General features: G+C 32.6%; 1 protein-coding gene across 3 annotated transcripts in view; it reads right to left on the bottom strand.

Moving 5' to 3' along the window:
- Positions 1–22,807, bottom strand: part of LOC149797740 (armadillo repeat-containing protein 3-like) — a 107,662-nt gene that overhangs the window by 56,871 nt on the left and 27,984 nt on the right. For all 3 annotated transcript variants that reach the window (XM_089962683.1, XM_089962682.1, XM_089962685.1), the window contains exons 7-15: positions 21,831–21,957; positions 15,639–15,778; positions 13,450–13,585; positions 11,228–11,341; positions 9,752–9,904; positions 9,119–9,227; positions 3,060–3,236; positions 1,334–1,406; positions 619–755 (exon numbers count right to left, since the gene is read on the bottom strand). In XM_089962683.1, the coding sequence (XP_089818809.1) occupies positions 619–755; positions 1,334–1,406; positions 3,060–3,236; positions 9,119–9,227; positions 9,752–9,904; positions 11,228–11,341; positions 13,450–13,585; positions 15,639–15,778; positions 21,831–21,957 (1,166 nt within the window). The remainder of the gene's footprint in view (positions 1–618; positions 756–1,333; positions 1,407–3,059; positions 3,237–9,118; positions 9,228–9,751; positions 9,905–11,227; positions 11,342–13,449; positions 13,586–15,638; positions 15,779–21,830; positions 21,958–22,807) is intronic.

Raw genomic sequence — 22,807 nt, 5'->3', positions numbered from 1 at the left:
TTTATGTCACTAACATGAGTGGTGTTGAATGTCTCCACATGAGGGATACTGCCAGTTAATGAGTATTTATTGAAATGCTGGTTTGCTATATTGAAAAAGTATAGGTTAATTAGATCAGTTACTAACCAGTCTAGTTATTTTGGACCTTTCAGTCTAGTGGTATGTGCACCTGACTGTAAGAGTAATGAACCAGTTTCAATTTCCAACTATGAATGTTTTATACATTCCCATTAAACTGTGGGTGGGAGGATCGGTCGGACTTGCATTAGCATATGTACAGGTTGAGAATGGGCTTTGATTGCTCTTAGAGAAAAATCTGGGGGATATTCAAGGACATATTTTAAAGGCAGTGGGGTGGGGGGGGAAGATGTGCAGCAGTATAGATACATGAGGCCTCTGACTAACCAGTCTAGTTGGTCCAGACCTATTAGTCTAGTGGTATGTGTACCTGGCTGTGAGGCAGACAAACCAGGTTTGAATCCTGATAGTGACTGTTTTTGTATCCACTTCTTTTATAAGATGTCACATATGTGGTTAATTTTAAACTCAGCTCACAGGAATATCATAATGTTTGATAATGTGACACAAAAAAGTGTAAGTTCTTCATTGCAAACTTACTTCAATTTGCAGATCTCTACAGCAGTAGGTTCATCAACTGCACACACTGTTATTGCCCAACAGGCATTTCTTCTGACCTCATCATTTCCTGATCTTAGGAGGTCCACCAACGGGAGGAGTCCATCAGCAAGACGGAACTAAAATTAACAATTATTACATTAGAAAAGTAAGAAAAGAACACCTGAGATATAAAATGTTCAACAAGAAAACTTATTCACAAATGGCAGTGAGCAAAACAATGGCATAAAAAAATAGGTTTTGAGAAACAGGACCAGGTTTGTGCACAAAATTTGGTTTAGGATGTCCGAGGGTCCCCTTCACCTTTTCAAATTTGCCAAAGTAGGTTTTTCAATAATATATTCACAAAATAAAATGTACAATTTATTGGATAAGTTGGACATGTGGATACCATCATAAAGGTCAAATGTTATTATCCATATCTCACATTAAGATTTTGCCTCAAGCCTGTCATAGTGTTAGAAATTCTGGCACAAAAGGAAACGATAAAAAAAAGCATAGAAAGTAGTGCAATCTATATGTTTACCAGCAAAATCAGGCTGCAATGCATAAAACAGATTGAACATTTACACTGTTTCATTTCAGATGCAAGGTTGAATGGATGAGTTACAGAAGTATATATATAATGGACAGACAAACAGTCTCATTTGAATTGAAACTTCAGTCTGACAGGGAATAAGGAGCAAGTACTACTCACAGTTTCTCTGGAATCAGCATCACAGACATAAGCAGCAATGGCCAAGGCAGTCTTGCTTTGTATTACTGTGTTTCTGGAAAATATAAAATAAGAAATCAAGCAGCATTCTTAAATATTGGGTCATTTCCACATAATAATAATAATAATAATAATAATAATAATGAGGACTTTGTATAGTGCCTAATCTTTGGAAGCTCAAAGCGCTTTACAACATTAGACAACACCTATAGCATAAAAAAAAATATAATGATATTATTACAAAAAACAAACACCATGAAATTAGAAAACATAAAAAAAATGCTGAAAATATTCAAGGTAGGGAACATTATTAGGTTTTTAAGTTTGTTCTTGCAGTCAAAATAATAATAATAATAATAATAATAATGAGGACTTTGTATAGTGCCTAATCTTTAGAAGCTCTAAGCGCTTTAAAACATTAGACAACACCTATAACATTAAAAAAAAACAAATACAATGATATTATTACAAAAAACAAACACCATGAAATTAGAAAACATAAAAAACATGCTGAAAATATTCAAGGTAGGGAACATTATTAGGTCTTTAAGTTTGTTCTTGTAGTCAAGATAAGTGAGTTTTAAGAGCACTCTTGAATGAGATCACTGTGCAATTTCCTTTTTCCTTTGTCAGGTCAGCTGTACTCAAATATCAGAGCTATCTGTGTCAACTAAATGCAGTTTTGAAAACTCGTTTACTACAGGTTATTCTTAAATGATTTTTAATTATCGATTCTTCTGAAAATTGATAACATAAGAGTAAATACATAAAGTTTAAGCTAAGTTTTAAAATATGACCAGACACACGGATTCAATCCTAAGGCTTTGTCTGGGTTGTAATTCCTCTACGTATGCAGGCAAAAGTTTAACTAAGCAAATTATACATGATTCCAATGAAATTTAAAGATTTGCCAATATAATTTTATTCTTGATACACACTGTATCAAAGGCCAAGACAGAAATTACTTCATGTCTCAGTGGCCGAGTGGTCTAAGGCGCTCACCGTTCCGGATCACTGCCATCTCACCTCTGTCTGCGTGGGTTCGAGTCCAAGGCTCGGCTAGCGTGGGTATGTGGGAAAGCCTGCCAGTAGCTTCTCGTGGGTCGGTGGTTCTTCCCTGGGTTTTCCAGGGTTCTTCCTCCACCAGTTATACTGGCCGCCATGTATAGCCTATCCTGTGCTGAAAAATGGCGTTAAACCCTAGAACAACAACAACTTCATGTCTCAAAAGAAATGTATTCCTTGTGAAATATACATGAATGTTGAAGAAATAAAATGACCATATCAACTCACTCAGAGGTCATGTCAACTGTAAACAACACACACCTTGATCTGCTGCTGGATAATGTTCCAGCTGATTTGGGTCAATGCAGTTTGCTGTTGGGCTTGACCAATAAGTGGTGATATATAGTATGAAAAAAAGATTGTAAAAGTAAAATAATTTCCAAACAAATATTTCATAAGAAAAGTCACCTTTGAAAAAGATCAGTATGACATTCTGTTCTGTATTAAAAGAATGTTCTTAACCAAGATGAATAAAACAAATATAATGTTACTCACTTAAATAATACTGCGTGGGTAACAGTTCTATATATTTTGTGCATTGGGAAGCTATAACAGCTTGTCAAACAAAAATAAATCAATGAAATCAATAACACAACAATACATTTTTTAACAAGATAACCAAGAAGATTGTCTGTCTACTTACTTGGACCTTAGGGGTTCAATAAGTGCCCTAACAACCCCTTTTGATTGGGCATCGGACCGCAGTGTCTCTATCTGTGCAAGATTGGTGAGCACTACTGCTGCATTGGCGACTGCTTCTTCCTTCGCATCAACCAGAGTGTTGATTAATGGCTCGATACCACCCAAGTTCTGAAGCTCTCTGACCAAATCATAAGAATTGAAAACCTAATACAATGTTTCCTCATTTATTTACCCTTCATTATACTGCCAACCCTCAAAATTATTCAGTATTTTTTTAAACATTGCTACTTCATTTTATCTTATTACAGTTCCTGGCTATGAGAACCAATTATAACAATTATAATGTGATTTCATACCATTTACTACTGATATTGTTGTGTGTTAATGTCCTATTAAAACACAGCCTTGTTATAACATCCCTCCCTCAGTACAAAGCCCCCTCACTTATTAAGGTGGATCATTTGTATGGTTCCCATGAACAAGCATTATAATGATGGAACACTGTACTAATTTCATGATGCAAAATTGACATTATAACCTCTAACTCTGTACAGTAATATTAAAAAGTCATAAGAATCTTAGGGTTGATGTTTTGGAACAAAAATCTGACTATATACCCAAACTCAACTCAAGCTCAACAACAGAAGATTTAGTTGATCAGGGTTTATGTTGTGTGCAGCTGAGCCACATTTGAATATGTAACGTATTTGAAATTAAGTAAAATAGGAACCAAAATAAACAATAAACCAAACATTCCATGAGTCTAACTACCTATCAATGTTACACACTGCTAAAGTTTCTGACTTTTAATTTCAGGCCGTGTTTTATTGTCTAACAGTTTCAAGAATACAGGGCCACTTCTGACTGTCTGTTACACAAGCATACATTTATTTTTTTCTGTTTTCTTTTCTCCCCAAAATCATTTCCAAAATTGTCATGTGCAGTTGCAAATCACTCCTAATTGGACTAATACAATAACCCATCCCCAACATTTACTGTCTGCATTTGAAAGGGTTAAAATTAATGCCATGCTTCTGCTTCAGATGTGCAAGAGTTGTCTCCCTAGGTATACATATAAACATTTTCTATATTTGTCTCAAAAATTATATTCTCTCTGTTCCCTTTTCTCAGAAAGAATTTATATGCAGCCTCTGAAGTAATAAATCTTATAAAAAGTCAGCTGTCTTTATGTCATTACAAGGGCTTACCAGTTTAGATATAAATAATGAATGTACATATAATATATAGCATATAAATGTAATTTGAATAATTAGTACAATGTTACAATAATTCAAATAAATTATTTCTGTGAATACTACACATAATAATCTGTATCTTGTAGCTCCTAAATAAAAAAGTTTGCAGAAATAAATGATAAATGGTTTGACACATGATATTAGTTAAAAATCATGAGCTATTCATAAAGTGATTTACATAAAACTACAGAGGGGATTTTTATGTGATTGAAATATCCAGTTTTCTTTATACTAGGCATTTCTCTGTAAAAAAAAACAAAACTTTACTCAACATTTTGATGAACAAATTTTACTTCTAACTTTGAAATCCTACTCAAAATTGATAAATCCAGCCTTCTGATTGGTCAGAATATTTCTGAGTAAGATTTAAAGTAAAGTTTTATGAGGAAAATGGCCAAACTGAATAAATAAATGAAAGGTGCATAAAATATCCCGACTTATCAAATTATTTTCATCTTGCCAACATGCGGAGGAATATCACAGAAGCACATATGCATGTGTTGTAAGTCATTCAACTGCTAAATGTCAGGCATAAAAACACGCATACACAAAAACATGCATGATGTTTGTCAAGATGGTAAAAGAACACACGAGAACATGTTACACAACACCAAATTTTAAACACAAGCGTTACATGAAATGAATTTTTTAAATGTATTATATTGTTTTATGATGCATTAATATGTGAAAAACATGCTTGTAATCAATGTTATAACAAACAAACTTTAATGATGGATGACAAAAGGTTCAACATTTAAGACTGGGGTATGGCCACAAAAAAATCTAGAAGTGCAAAGCAGTGATAAAATCCTTGACAATATGACTGCCTCGTTAGAAGATGAAATATCCTCATTAGAAGATGCAAATTCGAAGGGTAAAGCTGGACGAGTGAATCTGCAGGTATCAGATTAAAGACTTGAAGTAATTCACTAATAGATGGACCAACAAGGACTTCATTTGTTGAATTTGACGTTGAGCTGATGCATTTCCATGTTGAAAATGATTTTAGTAATTTTGCCAATTTTCATTAATTTCAAATAATACAGATCTCAATGAAGTAGTATCGAGAATTTTTTAAAAATATTTTTGTTTTTTTCACAAATTCTGAAACGAAAATTCTAAACTATTATTATACATGCTACTTTTATGGATCATTAATATAGCAAACAAAAATTAAACAGCGATTTTAAAACTGGGAGAATGCAGCGTATGAAGCTCAAAGCTTATAGACACAACAAAAAAAACCCAATTTGATCAAGTTTGATAAAAGACCAAGTCTGATGAAACACTAAATTTGATAACATTACTGTATGGTCACTAACAATAAAGTCCACAAAAACATCATTATACGTTGAACCTGAGACTGAAACGGAATACCGTATATACTCACTTAAAGTTCAACTGTATACTGCACAGACCCAGCTCTGCCAATGCATACTGTACCATCAGATTTGGGTCTATACAGTTTGTTTGGAGTTATCAGTACAACAAACAATATAGAGGCAGTGTCTTATGCAATGGCAGATCAGCATCTGTGGTGTCTGCCACTGAACTTGAATTATAAGCATGTATATATGGTACTTATCATACAGTTATAATACCTTGCACTAACATGTAAGTTGCTATGACATTTATAGAATGACTAAGGAATGTTGTTTATTTTTGGTAATTATTGTTGCACTGACAAAAATTATATGACAGATAGATAATGGCCAATTTCACAAATACATTTGCGTCTTCACATCAAGATGGCAGCATAGCTAATGGCGAAGTTCACAAATATATTTGGGTCCTCACATCAAGATGGCAGTATGGCTAATGACCAATTTCACAAATATATTTGGGTCTTCACATCAAGATGGCAGTATAGAAAATGGCCAAGTTCACAAATATATTTGGCTCTTCACAATTCTCTAGCATTATTTTTCTACTAAAGCAAGTAAAACCAAAATAAGATGCTTGCTGTTCAGACCTGATACAAAACAATGTATACTCCATATATCACCGAAAAGTGGCCAAAAATGAAACCATTCGATTAAAAAACATGAAAAATGAAACTATTAAGCAAAGAATTAGGGGAATACTGTAATGATTTTAAATGAGTAACAAAATAATCATCTATCTCAGTGGTCGGCAAACTACGGCCCACAGGCTGCATGCAGCCTGCCAAGGGTTTTCATGCAGCCTAGGAACAAGTCATCATTCGCACTGACTCTGTTTATGTTATCTGTTTCTCAAATAAATGTGCTTCTTTTGAAGTTTAAGTTTAAGTTTTCAAATATTAACAACATATTAACAACTGAAAATTAATTATGATGTTATTTAGAAAAACCTTTTGTTTTTGCTATTTCAAATATGAATTATTTTACTTAATGAACTATGCATCCCACGACAAGGTGTAAATTTGTGTATGCAGCACTTGCACTGGAAAGTTTGCCCACCTCTGATCTATCTCATTATCTCTTATTAAATGATTCAAATTATTGGTGTCACTTATTGAAACATTTACATGGAACATAATGTCTCAACCATTTTGGCCTCAGCCTGCCAACTCTGTGTTAGTTACTATCAAGTGTAATTTCGTTTTTATGCCAATTTATTATACATATATTTATGAGACAGAATTCTATCTAGTTATCAAAATTAAGATCCTGGTCCCGATCCCATGTGGGTAGGAAAATTCATGGTGGCTAATGCTGGTGCATATGAGACTTGACCTTTTGATGTCATGAAAAATGCTTATATTAGATACAGGGTAGGGAACTCAGTGTCTTTCAAGATATTATTACCTTAGGGCTAGTTGCAGAATTGAATTCCCAGTGTCGTTTCATGTCAGAGTCTACATGCTATTCCAATCGGGTTATGAATCGTTTGTAATTGGGAGGGGGAGCAATATTGGCTGCATAAATGACCTGACTTTTTTCATGTCGAAATGTATATTTATGGTAATAGAGATGGGATCTATAAAGTGTGCATGTTATGGCCCAGCAAATGGGCCCCAAAGAGGAAGGAAAAACACCTGCATAACCCAGCAGCAATATTGACTACTTTTGACTTATTTCAGAGATACAAGCATACTTAGCAAAGACGCATTAGTAATTTATCAAAATATGTAGAAGCTGCGGATGGACATCACTGCATCTTTCCCTAAATCTCCCCTTTTATGAAGACAAAAATTCATTCTGCCCTTCGTAACAAATGAGTATAGCAAGTTTCACTATATTCCTACCAGTAATTTTAGAGTTATGTATTTGAAAGGATGATGAAAGTAATAACACTGGCATCAGTATCAAAATGACTCATGTCTCTTTCACCTGAAAAGTGGGGGGGAAAAATCAGCCAAAACCATGGAGTATTTCTATCGAATATAACAGTCCCATTCAACAAGACTCTTGCATGGCATCATGAGATCTCTGTCATAAGAAGACATGGTAAAATGGTAAAATGCATCATTGGTCAATGTTACTGATTGACATAGCTTCAATCAAAATTTGCAGAAGCTAAATTACAAAGATATTTCTCAATATCTCAAAAATTATTGAGGCATTCTTCAGCAATTATTCAAGCCAAATTCTGCTGGAAGCTTAAAATTTTATAATTAAAAATTATTTTATAAATAGACATTAATGTAACAGGTGTGTCTCAAACAGCCAATGAAAATTATAATGTTTACACAATACATGATCTCAGACAATGATCACACTGACGTATCACATCACCTCATCTAATCAACCAATCAAATCACCATTCCAAATTTTGGGAAAGCCTCATTCTGGCATCAGACACCCATTTGGCAAAGATCTCATACAGCCACATAAAAATGTCTGGTCAAACAAGTTTGTTGGTTATAACTGACTGCAACAAGCATCTATACAACTCTACTGTTTTTACATGTGTAGCAATAATCCAATCAGTATATAAAGTGGATATCAACCCAAACAGATACCTGGCAATACTGAAAAAGGCAATAAAAACAAATGTGCAAATAAAAGGCTGACAGGAGGCATAAAATTACATTATATTTCATTAAAAAGACATGCTTTTTAAATTTGTCATGCAAACTCTTTCTAAATAGGAGTAAACATAAAGATTATAACTGAATTATTCAGATAATAAAGAAATGGTATCACTCAAAACAAAAAATGTTTGACCATCATGCAATATATATGATAAAAAACAATCAAAAGACAGCATGCAAAATTAATGATGAAGGCTATTTCAATATGAAGTACTGTATGTACTCACTTATAAGTTGAGTTCAACTGCAAACTGCACAGACTCAGATCTGCCATCACATAAAGCACCAATAGATCTGTGTCTATGCAGTTTGATAGGAGTAATCAGAAGTATATACACAACATATCAATATCTGCTGGCACATTACTTAATGGTAGATCAGGGTCTAAACTGTTTGCAGTTGGACTCAACTTAGAAGTGAGTATACAAAGTAAATCAGTTGTGGAAAAATTGAGATTTATGTGGAAAAGAATGTTATCACAAAACCTAAATAATCTGATAAGAAGAAGATACAAAAATCAAATGCAGGTGTTCAGCATATTTACTTGCTTATTATCCTACATTTCTGTTGGGAATATAAATGAGATTTTTTCGAGTCTAAGGTTTAATTTACTGCTTAATGTGAAAAGCTGTTAAATTTGTACTCCGATGAAATGAGATCTCTAGGACAAGACAGGGTATTTTAGAACTAACAACACTCATTTTATCTGCTTTAAAAAATCCAGAAAATAATAAAAAAATACTTGTGATGACAAAATTACATAATTGATATTTGTACGTGTCTTACATAGCATTATTACTGTTGTTGGTTGTCAAGTTGGCAAGGGCTAGGGTAGCTGCCTCCTTCACATTCCCTGACTCGGATGACAGAAGTTTAATCAATGGTTGCAAACCATCTATAAATGAAAAATATTATCTTCATCAAGTCTTATATGATAAGACAGTTGGCTGATTGGAAAATTTTGTAGCTGTAATAATAATCTGACTGCCTCATATTAGAATTTTGTTCAACATTGGATCGGAGAAAATTCTTGCCGATTCAAATGACTAAAATAGATTCCTATCTCAATTCTACTCACCAAGTACAAACTTTAACGTAGAATATATAAGAAAATAATTACAAAATGAAAACAGATTTACCCATTCATGCTTGCAGTAAAGAACAGAAATTAACAGGAAATGATTAACAATATTCTTTTGATAATTTTCTAATTCTTCAATGTTGTTTTGTTTTGTGTCAATCATTTGAAAGTGAAGGGGAAGCAAAATCTTTCTTAAAATTAAATAAGGAAGCATTATATCAATTCGTTTTGTGATTTCATTTTAGCCCAAAACTTGTAATATTTCTATGGAATTTGCTACAAAAATCCATCTGCACATAAATTTAGCAATGGTATTTGCAAATACATGAAGCACGTACCCCACTCCCGGATGGAGTCTTTGCTGAGGAGGTTTTCAGACATGACAGCGAGAGCAAGGGCTGCTGCAGCCTGCACATCAGCTGATTCATGAGCCAGCAGATGGATCAACATCTTCTCCGTTTCTTGCTCATGTAACACCTTCCTGTTCTCAACTGAAATGATATCAGCAAACCATCTTACTGTGAATTTCTTTATTTTTGTGTATATCAAGCTTTGTTGTTCTGTAAAAAAAATAAAATATTTTCATCACTTCTTAAATTTGATGATGGAGGATGGAGTCTTATTTTTTCCAGAGAACAATGAAAGCAGGTCTTAAATTTGTGGTTTGTAATGAGCTTGAAATCTAAGAAAACTGGTACTCCACAAAAATTAGTAACATAATGAAAACTGGTACTCCACAAAAATTAGTACCATCATGAAAACTGGTACTCCACAAAAATTAGTACCATCATGAAAACTGGTACTCCACACAAATTAGTACCAACATGAAAACTGGTACTCCAAAAAAATTAGTACCATCATGAAAATTGGTACTCCACAAAAATTAATACCATCATGAAAATTGGTACTCCACAAAAATTAGTACCATCATGAAAACTGGTACTCCACAAAAATTAGTACCATCATGAAAATTGGTACTCCACAAAAATTAGTACATTCATGAAAATTGGTACTCAATAACTCCCCCCCCCCAGTAAATTCAGAGTAGCATTCAAAAAATAAAGCAATGATGATGGATAATAATGATGAAAATAATTATAAGAAAAACTGTAATGTATCTGTTCAAAAAAAGAATACATGAGTAAATAAAGAGCAAATTCTGATATTTTATTTAGGTAATGAAAATGTTAGTCATACTCCTCATGTTGAGCTACCATCTTACACATCTTACCTCACCTCACCACTCCTCCACCCAATAACTTTGATTCTAATGTCCATTATTTAGCCAGATAAATATATATACACACTGAAGTTATATTCCAGATCCAAATTGGGTGGGAAAAAATGGTTTTGAGATCAAAGGAAAATGAAAGCATGACCATGGAGGTCAATTTATGAGGTGGGCAGATGTAAGGACAGGCATGGACAAGGATGCCAAAGTAATTGCCATGTCAAGTTTCTGCCAAGGCAGGTTCAATAGTAACTGAATATGAACAACATTATCATGAGTACAAATATAATTTCTAGGACAGAAGTGAAAATTAATTTGGATAATCAAAGAAAGAATATAGAATGCTGTTTTTAAAAATACAGCTAAGCTTGTATAGCTTTGAATTTTCACATACATGTATTATGGAGGTAACTGTATAAAGAAGAGTTGGTAATTAGGACTTAATAGCAAGGTGAGTTGATTCAAGAGGTATAATAATTATTTAGTTGGTATCCAAGGAATTTGTCTATTAAGGACAATACATGCATAGAGTATGACGTATTTTCCTGATATTACTAACAGCAAACTGAGAAAAGAACACTACCATTTCTAGCTGATCTAGCAATGGCTTTAGCTGCACACATCTTGACATCAGGTAGGGTGGGAATGATTGCCTCCCCTGGGGGTGGCTCTTCCTTCTCAGAATCTTGTTTCTTGGCTACAGTGCAGAACAAAGAGAACAGAAAACGTAGTTCAGAAATTTAAAAAAAAACATTATAACCTATGAATAAGAAAAAGATATAATTAAAGTGAGAATGTAAAGAAAGATAAGAATTCCATTACTGGTTAGAGTCTTGTTATCATAATTCTTTTCTGGTTGCCATCTGATTTCGACAGATTAAGCTCAATCTTGGAGTTACTTCCCCTTATCTAAATGCAGATTATTGTATTATCTTGCAAACCTCTTTTTTTTTTAAAAATCTGAGATAATGACTTGATATAATTTTTGTGACTCTCTCAATAAATTTTCGAATAAAATAATATTAGTTTTGGAAAGGAACTTACATATAATATTTAAGGTTTAAGTTATGTATTGTTTTTAATTTATTGCAAGGAGCTGTTTGGTACCAAATTTAGCATATAAAATCTGCCCCCCAAAAATATATCAGGAATATCTATTTTAGGTAATCAATTTGTTTTGAAGACAAAGACACAAACATACAAAAGTGTAGCATACCCAGACCCATTTTTTAAGATTTCTGTTCCTGATTACACTTCAAAAAATGAACACGATACCAGATGTAAAATACCCAACCCACTTTTGTATGATTTCCGTTCTTGTTTACACATCAAAGAATGTATGAAATGCCAGGTTTTGCTCAAATCAATTTTCCAAGAAGACTCTAAGACTGAAATTATTTACCTTACGGCAAGCACAAGTCGATGCTACAACTTGAGGGGTTTAAAAATCAGAATGTATTATACAATAACAACATGAAATAGAACCAATTTTCATCACATTATCTCTCCAAGAAATATCAAAGATTTTTACAATGGCTAAAACATGGAATTATCCCATTTGGACTTGAATGCCTGTAAAGTTACAGAAGCATGTTTGGTTGTATTTACAGAAGTATGCTTTGTTCTATTTACAGAAGCATGCTTCGTATTTACAGAAGCATGTTTGGTTCTATTTACAGAAGTATGCTTTGTTCTATTTACAGAAGCATGCTTCGTTGTATTTACAGAAGCATGTTTGGTTCTATTTACAGAAGTATGCTTTGTTCTATTTACAGAAGCATGCTTCATTGTATTTACAGAAGCATGTTTGGTTCTATTTACAGAAGTATGCTTTGTTCTATTTACAGAAGCATGCTTTGTTGTATTTACAGAAGTATGCTTGGTTCTATTTAGAGAAGAATGTTTGGTTGTATTTACAGAAGCATGCTTTGTTCTATTTACAGAAGCATGCTTTGTTGTATTTACAGAAGCATGTTTGGTTCTATTTACAGAAGTATGCTTTGTTCTATTTATAGAAGCATGCTTCATTGTATTTACAGAAGCATGTTTGGTTCTATTTACAGAAATATGCTTTGTTCTATTTACAGAAGCGTGTTTGGTGTTATTTACTGAAGCATGTTTGGTTCTATTTATAGAAGCATGAGCATGCTTGGTTCTATTTACAGAGGCATGTTTGGTTGTATTTACAGAAGCATGAAGCATGCTTTGTTCTATTTACAGAAGCATGTTTGGTTGTATTTAGAGAAGTATGCTTGGTTCTATTTAGAGAAGAATGTTTGGTTGTATTTACAGAAGCATGCTTTGTTCTATTTACAGAAGCATGCTTCGTTGTATTTACAGAAGCATGTTTGGTTCTATTTACAGAGGCATGCTTTGTTCTATTTACAGAAGCGTGTTTGGTGTTATTTACTGAAGCATGTTTGGTTCTATTATAGAAGCATGAGCATGCTTGGTTCTATTTACAGAAGCATGTTTGGTTGTACTTACAGAAGCATGAAGCATGCTTTGTTCTATTTACAGAAGCATGTTTGGTTGTATTTACTGAAGCGTGAAGCATGTTTTGTTCTATTTATAGAAGCATGTTTGATTCTATTTACAGAAGCATGAAGCATGATGCATGTTTTGTACTTTTTACAGATACTGACCATTTGCCCTCTCTGCCCCTTTTTGACTCATTTTCAAGTTGGAACTGGGCAGTTATAAAGGCTGCCACCCTCTTCATACCACCGCTCTATATAATCAGCAAAAATAAACAGCAGCAACACCTGATGTACATTATATTGTGGTCATTATATATAAACCTACCATCCTTAGCACTTTTCTTTGCTGACTTGGCTCCCCCTTTTTTATCGCCCTTGGCCCCTTTTGACTCATCCTCTGGAGGGGGCTGGTCAGTGATAAGGGCCACAAGTTTCTTCAAACCACCACTCTCTTTAATTTGCTGAAACAAACAGTAGAAATATACTAGAATTGCCTTATGTTAATTGCTTATAAGCAATTTGACTTTTCTTTGATATCAAAATAATTACTGTATATGAGCACAGAAGTGACACTGGCTAACAAATACCTTTAAGTCACTGTATTTCGGTTTCCTATGCAACAGATTCTTCACTGAGAGATTAATTTAATGTCTAAAAGGAAATCTTACCTGATTTTGAACATGTCTTTTTAGAATTATCCTAATGTTTAACTTTTTTATAAAGTGATTATCAATAATTTAAAATAATCTGACTAGGATGGAGGAAAAGAGTAAATTAAAATACAGTGAAAATGTTACTTTTCTTATCTAATATTGTTTCATTCCCTACCAAATGTTTACATTAAGTTTTGAACTTACTTGATTATGTCAGTCAAATGGGACATCATGTTTTCTAATACCAACAGTCCGTCTTGTTGGTAATCTTGCTAAATGATTTTACACATTCCTCGCTATTTTTAAAATGACTTAGTTAAAGAAAAAACTTATATGTGTAAACTCATGAAAAAAGACAATGTTGGGACATGAATTACACTAAATATGGTATATAGCTGGGTCCAAATGCAAACAACATTGACTCAGATCTGCCATTGCATATTGTGCTGGCTGATTTTGCTCTATGCCGTGTATTCAACTGATTATGCCAAACAATTTACATGTAGTCATCAGCAGTGTGTATTCAACCATATCAATGAGTCACAGCTGATTTCCATGTAGTCAAGGGCAGTGTGTATTCAACCATACCAATGTGTCACAGATGACTTACATGTAGTCATCAGCAGTGTGTATTCAACCATATCAATGAGTCACAGCTGATTTCCATGTAGTCAAGGGCAGTGTGTATTCAACAATTCCTAAGAGCCACAGCTGATTTACAAGTAGTCATGGGCAATGTGCATTCAACCATACCAATGTGTCACAGATGACTTACATGTAGTCATGGGCAGTGTGCATTCAACCATACCAGAAAGACAGCTGATTTACATGTAGTTATCACCAGTGTGCATTCAACCATACCAAAGAGTCACAGCTGAATTACATGTAGTCATGGGCAGTGTGTATTCAACCATATCAGTAAGTCACAAATAATCAGGATTCCATTGAAAATAATAGATAAAAACAGAGCAGAACAAAACTTTAGTGAAAAAAATTATATCCAGCCAATACAAAGTTTTCTTACATAACAGTCATCATGATGTAATATAAATGAGAGAGAAAGAAATAACAGACAGAAAAACAGAAAAAGTAAGAGATACCTTGTGAGTATAATAATTTGAAAAGTATCTAAAGAAAAATTAATTTCACTTTTTAAAAAGCCTCAATTTTGATTTCCATACAAAACTAATATCAATATTTTCAAAGAAAAATCTTCTGATATATTTCATTTAATATATACATAGATTGGAATTGGTGGAAATGTGAAATCAACATATGTAGATCTCAAGACCTTTATTCAGGTTTTCAGTATTATTTTATATGTATCTGAAATTAACTGTTGATATCTAAAAATATTTTGATATGTGTAATATTTCTTAATCAAATTCAGCTTAGGTATCCCGAAATTAAAAAGTTCAAAATAGGATTTATACCTAATCTGTGGGATTCATGTCTTACAGAAAAGCCGCAAGGATTTCTTTGTTTCCAAGAATGAATGATGATACGGGATCATGAATACTCTCATCCGAAAGATCAAATTTACTTTTATGTTTGTATTAGTCTGTTTTTTTCATCAGAATTAAAATGCTCAGTTAAAAATAAAACAATTAAATTCAGAGTTGACTATCTGTTAACTAGTTGTGTCTGTTTAAGTTTTGTGAATTTTAACAGTATAATACAAGTATTTTTATTGTTGACTGCATCAGTTTTGTGTATTTTAAAAATATATAGTACATGTACTGACATGATTGACTGTCAGATTTTTGTATTTTGACAGTGTAGTACATGTACTGACATCTCTGTCTGTGTATGATTTGTGTATTTTTTAAGTATAGTACATATATTGACATAACTGTACTACCTCCAGACTTTCCAGATCCTCCAGCAAATTAGCCAGAACCATGACTGCCATGACATGCAGATCATTCCACTCTGGGTGTGCCACAAAATCAATCAACTTCGTTATAGCATCCAGCTCTCTCAATGCACCCCGGTTCTCACCTGAAATAAGTATGGCTGAGTTTCCATTTAAAGGATTAGACGCAAGATAATATGAACAATTAGGTCAGATAAATAGTATTTCTCAGCAACAAATTGTGAATAACTACCAGAAAATAACAGTTTAATTTTTAATGTGTGGTACATGTACAGAATTACAAATGTTTTATGGACTGTACATTGTTACTTGGCTATGAAACAAGGTATTTTTGCCACCAAAATATATACTGGAAAACATTCCTTCTTAGAACAAACAAAGTATTAAAAAAATCTGAGAGAGAGAGAGAGAGATGCACATATAATTTACTCAATGACCTAGACTGGATCTAGTCACTGTTACCAAGGAACTACAAGTCAATAAAAATTCAAAGTAGATAAATGACTATTTGATATAAATAAACAACTGGAGTCTAGCTTTGCTGTTTCCTTCAATAGTTTGTTTTGCTCTTATATTTACGGACTTGTAGTTCAGAAATATTTTCAATAATCTTAAAACAGATTCTCAGTATTTGGAAACTATGGGTATTTATCAATTTATCATCTTGCAGCTCAGCAATATTTTAAATAATCTTGTAATAAATTGTCAGAATTCACACATAATGGTTTTTATTGACTCAGATTACTCCATCTGTACAGAAGAATGAGATTTATCTTTTAACTTCAGAGCATTTTTAATATTAGTAAAAATGATGAAGTAAGAGTCATTAAAGTCACTGAGGCATTCAGTACAGTTTATGTCATTAAGGGATGTAGAATTTGACTATACACATCTCAAAATGGTGATTATTCATTTTGTTGTGATCTTCATACATCCATATTCTTTGGAAGCCATTATATATATATATATATATATATATATATATATATATATATATATATGCCCCAAGAAGCTCATATGGCAAAATCAATGCCCAATTATGTGATGATTTTAGTACCTAAAGGTGTGATCCAGTACAAACTGGATTGGATGTCATGCATTGTGATGTCACAATCTTAGCTGCGCATATTGAAAAAAAATGCATATTATACAGTTATTTGTGATCATACAACCTGGTCTTTATTCTTGACTCAGTTTAGTACCTGGCCACCATTATAAAAGTCTGCATTGATTGATACTATTTGTCTCAAGATTTTTGTATGACAGCTATGCTACAGAACAATCAGGAATGAATAGAATAAAGGTTAAACTACATCAGTATTATAATTTAGAGCAACAATTAATATTTAATTTAATATATATAACTGTACCAACATGCTGATATACACTGTGGAAAGAAATAAAAAATGAAAAGTTGTGGTTGTGAATACAATATTCAAAATATCAAACTTTAAATGAATGCACTTTTGAGAGTAATTTTATCAAGATTTTGTGTCCATGAATATCTCCATCTAAAGATTTTTGAGAGTATGTGTATCAAGATTTTGTGTCCATGAACATCTCCATCTTAAGATTTTTGAGAGTACGTGTATCAAGATTTTGTGTCCATGAACATCTCCATCTAAAGATTTTTGAGAGTATGTGTATCAAGATTTTGTGTCCATGAACATCTCCATCTAAAGATTTTTGAGAGTATGTGTATCAAGATTTTGTGTCCATAAACATCTCCATCTAAAGATTTTTGAGAGTACGTGTATCAAGATTTTGTGTCCATGAATATCTCCATCTAAAGATTTTTGAGAGTACGTGTATCAAGATTTTGTGTCCATAAACATCTCCATCTAAAGATTTTTGAGAGTACGTGTATCAAGATTTTGTGTCCATGAACATCTCCATCTAAAGATTTTTGAGAGTACGTGTATCAAGATTTTGTGTCCATGAACATCTCCATCTAAAGATTTTTGAGAGTACGTGTATCAAGATTTTGTGTCCATGAACATCTCCATCTAAAGATTTTTGAGAGTACGTGTATCAAGATTTTGTGTCCATGAATATCTCCATCTAAAGATTTTTGAGAGTATGTGTATCAAGATTTTGTGTCCATGAACATCTCCATCTAAAGATTTTTGAGAGTATGTGTATCAAGATTTTGTGTCCATAAACATCTCCATCTAAAGATTTTTGAGAGTACGTGTATCAAGATTTTGTGTCCATGAACATCTCCATCTAAAGATTTTTGAGAGTACGTGTATCAAGATTTTGTGTCCATGAACATCTCCATCTAAAGATTTTTGAGAGTACGTGTATCAAGATTTTGTGTCCATGAATATCTCCATCTAAAGATTTTTGAGAGTATGTGTATCAAGATTTTGTCCATGAACATCTCCATCTAAAGATTTTTGAGAGTACGTGTATCAAGATTTTGTGTCCATGAACATCTCCATCTAAAGATTTTTGAGAGTATGTGTATCAAGATTTTGTGTCCATAAACATCTCCATCTAAAGATTTTTGAGAGTACGTGTATCAAGATTTTGTGTCCATGAACATCTCCATCTAAAGATTTTTGAGAGTACGTGTATCAAGATTTTGTGTCCATGAACATCTCCATCTAAAGATTTTTGAGAGTATGTGTATCAAGATATTGTGTCCATGAATATCTCCATATTAAGATTTTTGAGAGTACGTGTATCAAGATATTGTGTCCATAAACATCTCCATCTAAAGATTTTTGAGAGTATGTGTATCAAGATTTTGTGTCCATGAATATCTCCATATTAAGATTTTTGAGAGTACGTGTATCAAGATTTTGTGTCCATGAATATCTCCATCTAAAGATTTTTGAGAGTACGTGTATCAAGATTTTGTGTCCATGAACATCTCCATCTAAAGATTTTTGAGAGTATGTGTATCAAGATATTGTGTCCATAAACATCTCCATCTAAAGATTTTTGAGAGTATGTGTATCAAGATTTTGTGTCCATGAATATCTCCATATTAAGATTTTTGAGAGTACGTGTATCAAGATTTTGTGTCCATGAATATCTCCATCTAAAGATTTTTGAGAGTACGTGTATCAAGATTTTGTGTCCATGAATATCTCCATCTTAAGATTTTTGAGAGTACGTGTATCAAGATTTTGTGTCCATGAATATCTCCATCTTAAGATTTTTGAGAGTACGTGTATCAAGATTTTGTGTCCATGAACATCTCCATCTAAAGATTTTTGAGAGTACGTGTATCAAGATTTTGTGTCCATGAATATCTCCATCTAAAGATTTTTGAGAGTATGTGTATCAAGATTTTGTGTCCATGAATATCTCCATCTAAAGATTTTTGAGAGTACGTGTATCAAGATTTTGTGTCCATGAATATCTCCATCTTAAGATTTTTGAGAGTACGTGTATCAAGATTTTGTGTCCATGGACATCTCCATCTAAAGATTTTTGAGAGTATGTGTATCAAGATTTTGTGTCCATGATTATCTCCATCTAAAAATTTTTGAGAGTACGTGTATCAAGATTTTGTGTCCATGAACATCTCCATCTAAAGATTTTTGAGAGTACGTGTATCAAGATTTTGTGTCCATGAATATCTCCATCTTAAGATTTTTGAGAGTACGTGTATCAAGATTTTGTGTCCATGAACATCTCCATCTAAAGATTTTTGAGAGTACGTGTATCAAGATTTTGTGTCCATGAACATCTCCATCTAAAGATTTTTGAGAGTACGTGTATCAAGATTTTGTGTCCATGAACATCTCCATCTAAAGATTTTTGAGAGCATGTGTATCAAGATTTTGTGTCCATGAACATCTCCATCTAAAGATTTTTGAGAGTACGTGTATCAAGATTTTGTGTCCATGAACATCTCCATCTAAAGATTTTTGAGAGTATGTGTATCAAGATTTTGTGTCCATAAACATCTCCATCTAAAGATTTTTGAGAGTACGTGTATCAAGATTTTGTGTCCATGAATATCTCCATCTAAAGATTTTTGAGAGTACGTGTATCAAGATTTTGTGTCCATGAACATCTCCATCTAAAGATTTTTGAGAGCATGTGTATCAAGATTTTGTGTCCATGAACATCTCCATCTAAAGATTTTTGAGAGTATGTGTATCAAGATTTTGTGTCCATGAACATCTCCATCTAAAGATTTTTGAGAGTACGTGTATCAAGATTTTGTGTCCATGAACATCTCCATCTAAAGATTTTTGAGAGTACGTGTATCAAGATTTTGTGTCCATGAACATCTCCATCTAAAGATTTTTGAGAGTATGTGTATCAAGATTTTGTGTCCATAAACATCTCCATCTAAAGATTTTTGAGAGTACGTGTATCAAGATTTTGTGTCCATGAACATCTCCATCTAAAGATTTTTGAGAGTACGTGTATCAAGATTTTGTGTCCATGAACATCTCCATCTAAAGATTTTTGAGAGTACGTGTATCAAGATTTTGTGTCCATGAACATCTCCATCTAAAGATTTTTGAGAGCATGTGTATCAAGATTTTGTGTCCATGAATATCTCCATCTAAAGATTTTTGAGAGTACGTGTATCAAGATTTTGTGTCCATGAATATCTCCATCTAAAGATTTTTGAGAGTACGTGTATCAAGATTTTGTGTCCATAAACATCTCCATCTAAAGATTTTTGAGAGTATGTGTATCAAGATTTTGTGTCCATGAATATCTCCATCTAAAGATTTTTGAGAGTACGTGTATCAAGATTTTGTGTCCATAAACATCTCCATCTAAAGATTTTTGAGAGTACGTGTATCAAGATTTTGTGTCCATGAATATCTCCATCTAAAGATTTTTGAGAGTACGTGTATCAAGATTTTGTGTCCATGAATATCTCCATCTAAAGATTTTTGAGAGTACGTGTATCAAGATTTTGTGTCCATAAACATCTCCATCTAAAGATTTTTGAGAGTACGTGTATCAAGATTTTGTGTCCATGAACATCTCCATCTAAAGATTTTTGAGAGTACGTGTATCAAGATTTTGTGTCCATGAACATCTCCATCTAAAGATTTTTGAGAGTACGTGTATCAAGATTTTGTGTCCATGAACATCTCCATCTAAAGATTTTTGAGAGCATGTGTATCAAGATTTTGTGTCCATGAATATCTCCATCTAAAGATTTTTGAGAGTATGTGTATCAAGATTTTGTGTCCATGAATATCTCCATCTAAAGATTTTTGAGAGTATGTGTATCAAGATTTTGTGTCCATGAACATCTCCATCTAAAGATTTTTGAGAGTACGTGTATCAAGATTTTGTGTCCATGAACATCTCCATCTAAAGATTTTTGAGAGTACGTGTATCAAGATTTTGTGTCCATGAACATCTCCATCTAAAGATTTTTGAGAGTACGTGTATCAAGATTTTGTGTCCATGAACATCTCCATCTAAAGATTTTTGAGAGTACGTGTATCAAGATTTTGTGTCCATGAACATCTCCATCTAAAGATTTTTGAGAGTACGTGTATCAAGATTTTGTGTCCATGAACATCTCCATCTAAAGATTTTTGAGAGTACGTGTATCAAGATTTTGTGTCCATGAACATCTCCATCTAAAGATTTTTGAGAGCATGTGTATCAAGATTTTGTGTCCATGAACATCTCCATCTAAAGATTTTTGAGAGCATGTGTATCAAGATTTTGTGTCCATGAACATCTCCATCAAAAGACTTCTGAGAATACACTTACTGAGATTTCATTTTTTGAAGCAATAATTTTCCATAGAACAATATATTATTCTTTACAAAGTATATCACAATCATCATGAAATTAAAATATTAGATTGAAGAAATCTTTATATTTAACCCAATGCGTGTTTTAAACCAGTAAATATAAGTTTGTATTCACCATGTCCACAGCTGGGAATCGACCCAGTACCCTTAGGTTGCAAAGCTGGACAAAGTATCATATAATCTGTCAGATTTATTATTAATTATCAATTATAAATTACTGTATATCCTGACATTTAAGTTGAGTCCAAGTGCAAACAACACAATGTACAAGCAGATCAAGGTCCATATTGTTTGTTTTACTGATTACTCCTAACAAACTACATAGATAATGTATTATGCAATGGATGATCTTGGTCTGTGCAGTTTGCTGTGCAACTCAACTTATAAGTGGGTATATATGGCATCTGTGTGACATTACCATCTTGTGAGGCCCTCTCTAATGCTAGCAGAGCCAGTTTCTGTATGATGGAATAATCAGATTTTAGCAACTCTAACATGGGGTTCAAGCCTTCAACCTCTTTCATACTGGCCCTGGTCTGGTAATCCTGTGAAATATAGATACAATACCTAAAGTCTATAATTTAAGCAATATTAAAAATCCATATTCTAGAGTCTATAATTTAAGTAATATTAAAAATCCATATTCTAGAGTCTATAGTTTTATTAATATTGAAGATTCATAGAATCTGTAATTTTATTAATGTTCAAAATGCAGTCTGTAATTTTATAAATATTGACAATCTATATTCTAGACTGTAATTTTAATAATATTGAAATCCACAGTCTATAATTTTATTAATTTTGAAAATCCAGTCTGTAATTATATTAATATTGAAAATCCACAAAGTTTACAATTTTATTAATATTGAAAATCCACAGTCTGTAATTTTATTAATATTGTAAATCCATATTATAGACTCTGTAACTTTATTAATATTGAAAATCCACAGGTTGTAATTTTATTAATATTGAAAATCCATCTTCCAGAATCTACAATTTAATAATATTGAATGTCCACAGTCATAATTTTATTAATATTGAAAATTCATATTCAAGAGTTTGTAATTTTATTAATATTGAACATCCACAGCATATAATGTTATTAAAATTGAAAATCCAGTAATTTATTAATATTGAAAATCCACAGCATGTAATTTTATTTATACTGAAATTCCACAGAATCTGTAATTTTATTTATATTGAAAATCAGTATTCTAGAGTCTGTAATTTTATTAATATACAAAATCCAGTCTGTAATTTTATTAATATTGAAAATCAGTATTCTAGAGTCTGTAATTTTATTAATATACAAAATCCAGTCTGTAATTTTATTAATATTGAAAATCAGTATTCTAGAGTCTGTAATTTTATTAATATACAAAATCCAGTCTGTAA

This window comes from Sinohyriopsis cumingii, chromosome 6 (assembly GCF_028554795.1).
Source record: "Sinohyriopsis cumingii isolate HCF-2022 chromosome 6, ASM2855479v2, whole genome shotgun sequence".
Classification (NCBI taxonomy): domain Eukaryota; kingdom Metazoa; phylum Mollusca; class Bivalvia; order Unionida; family Unionidae; genus Sinohyriopsis; species Sinohyriopsis cumingii.
Note: the sequence above shows the minus strand (reverse complement) of the source record. Positions and strands in the feature narration are given on the sequence as shown.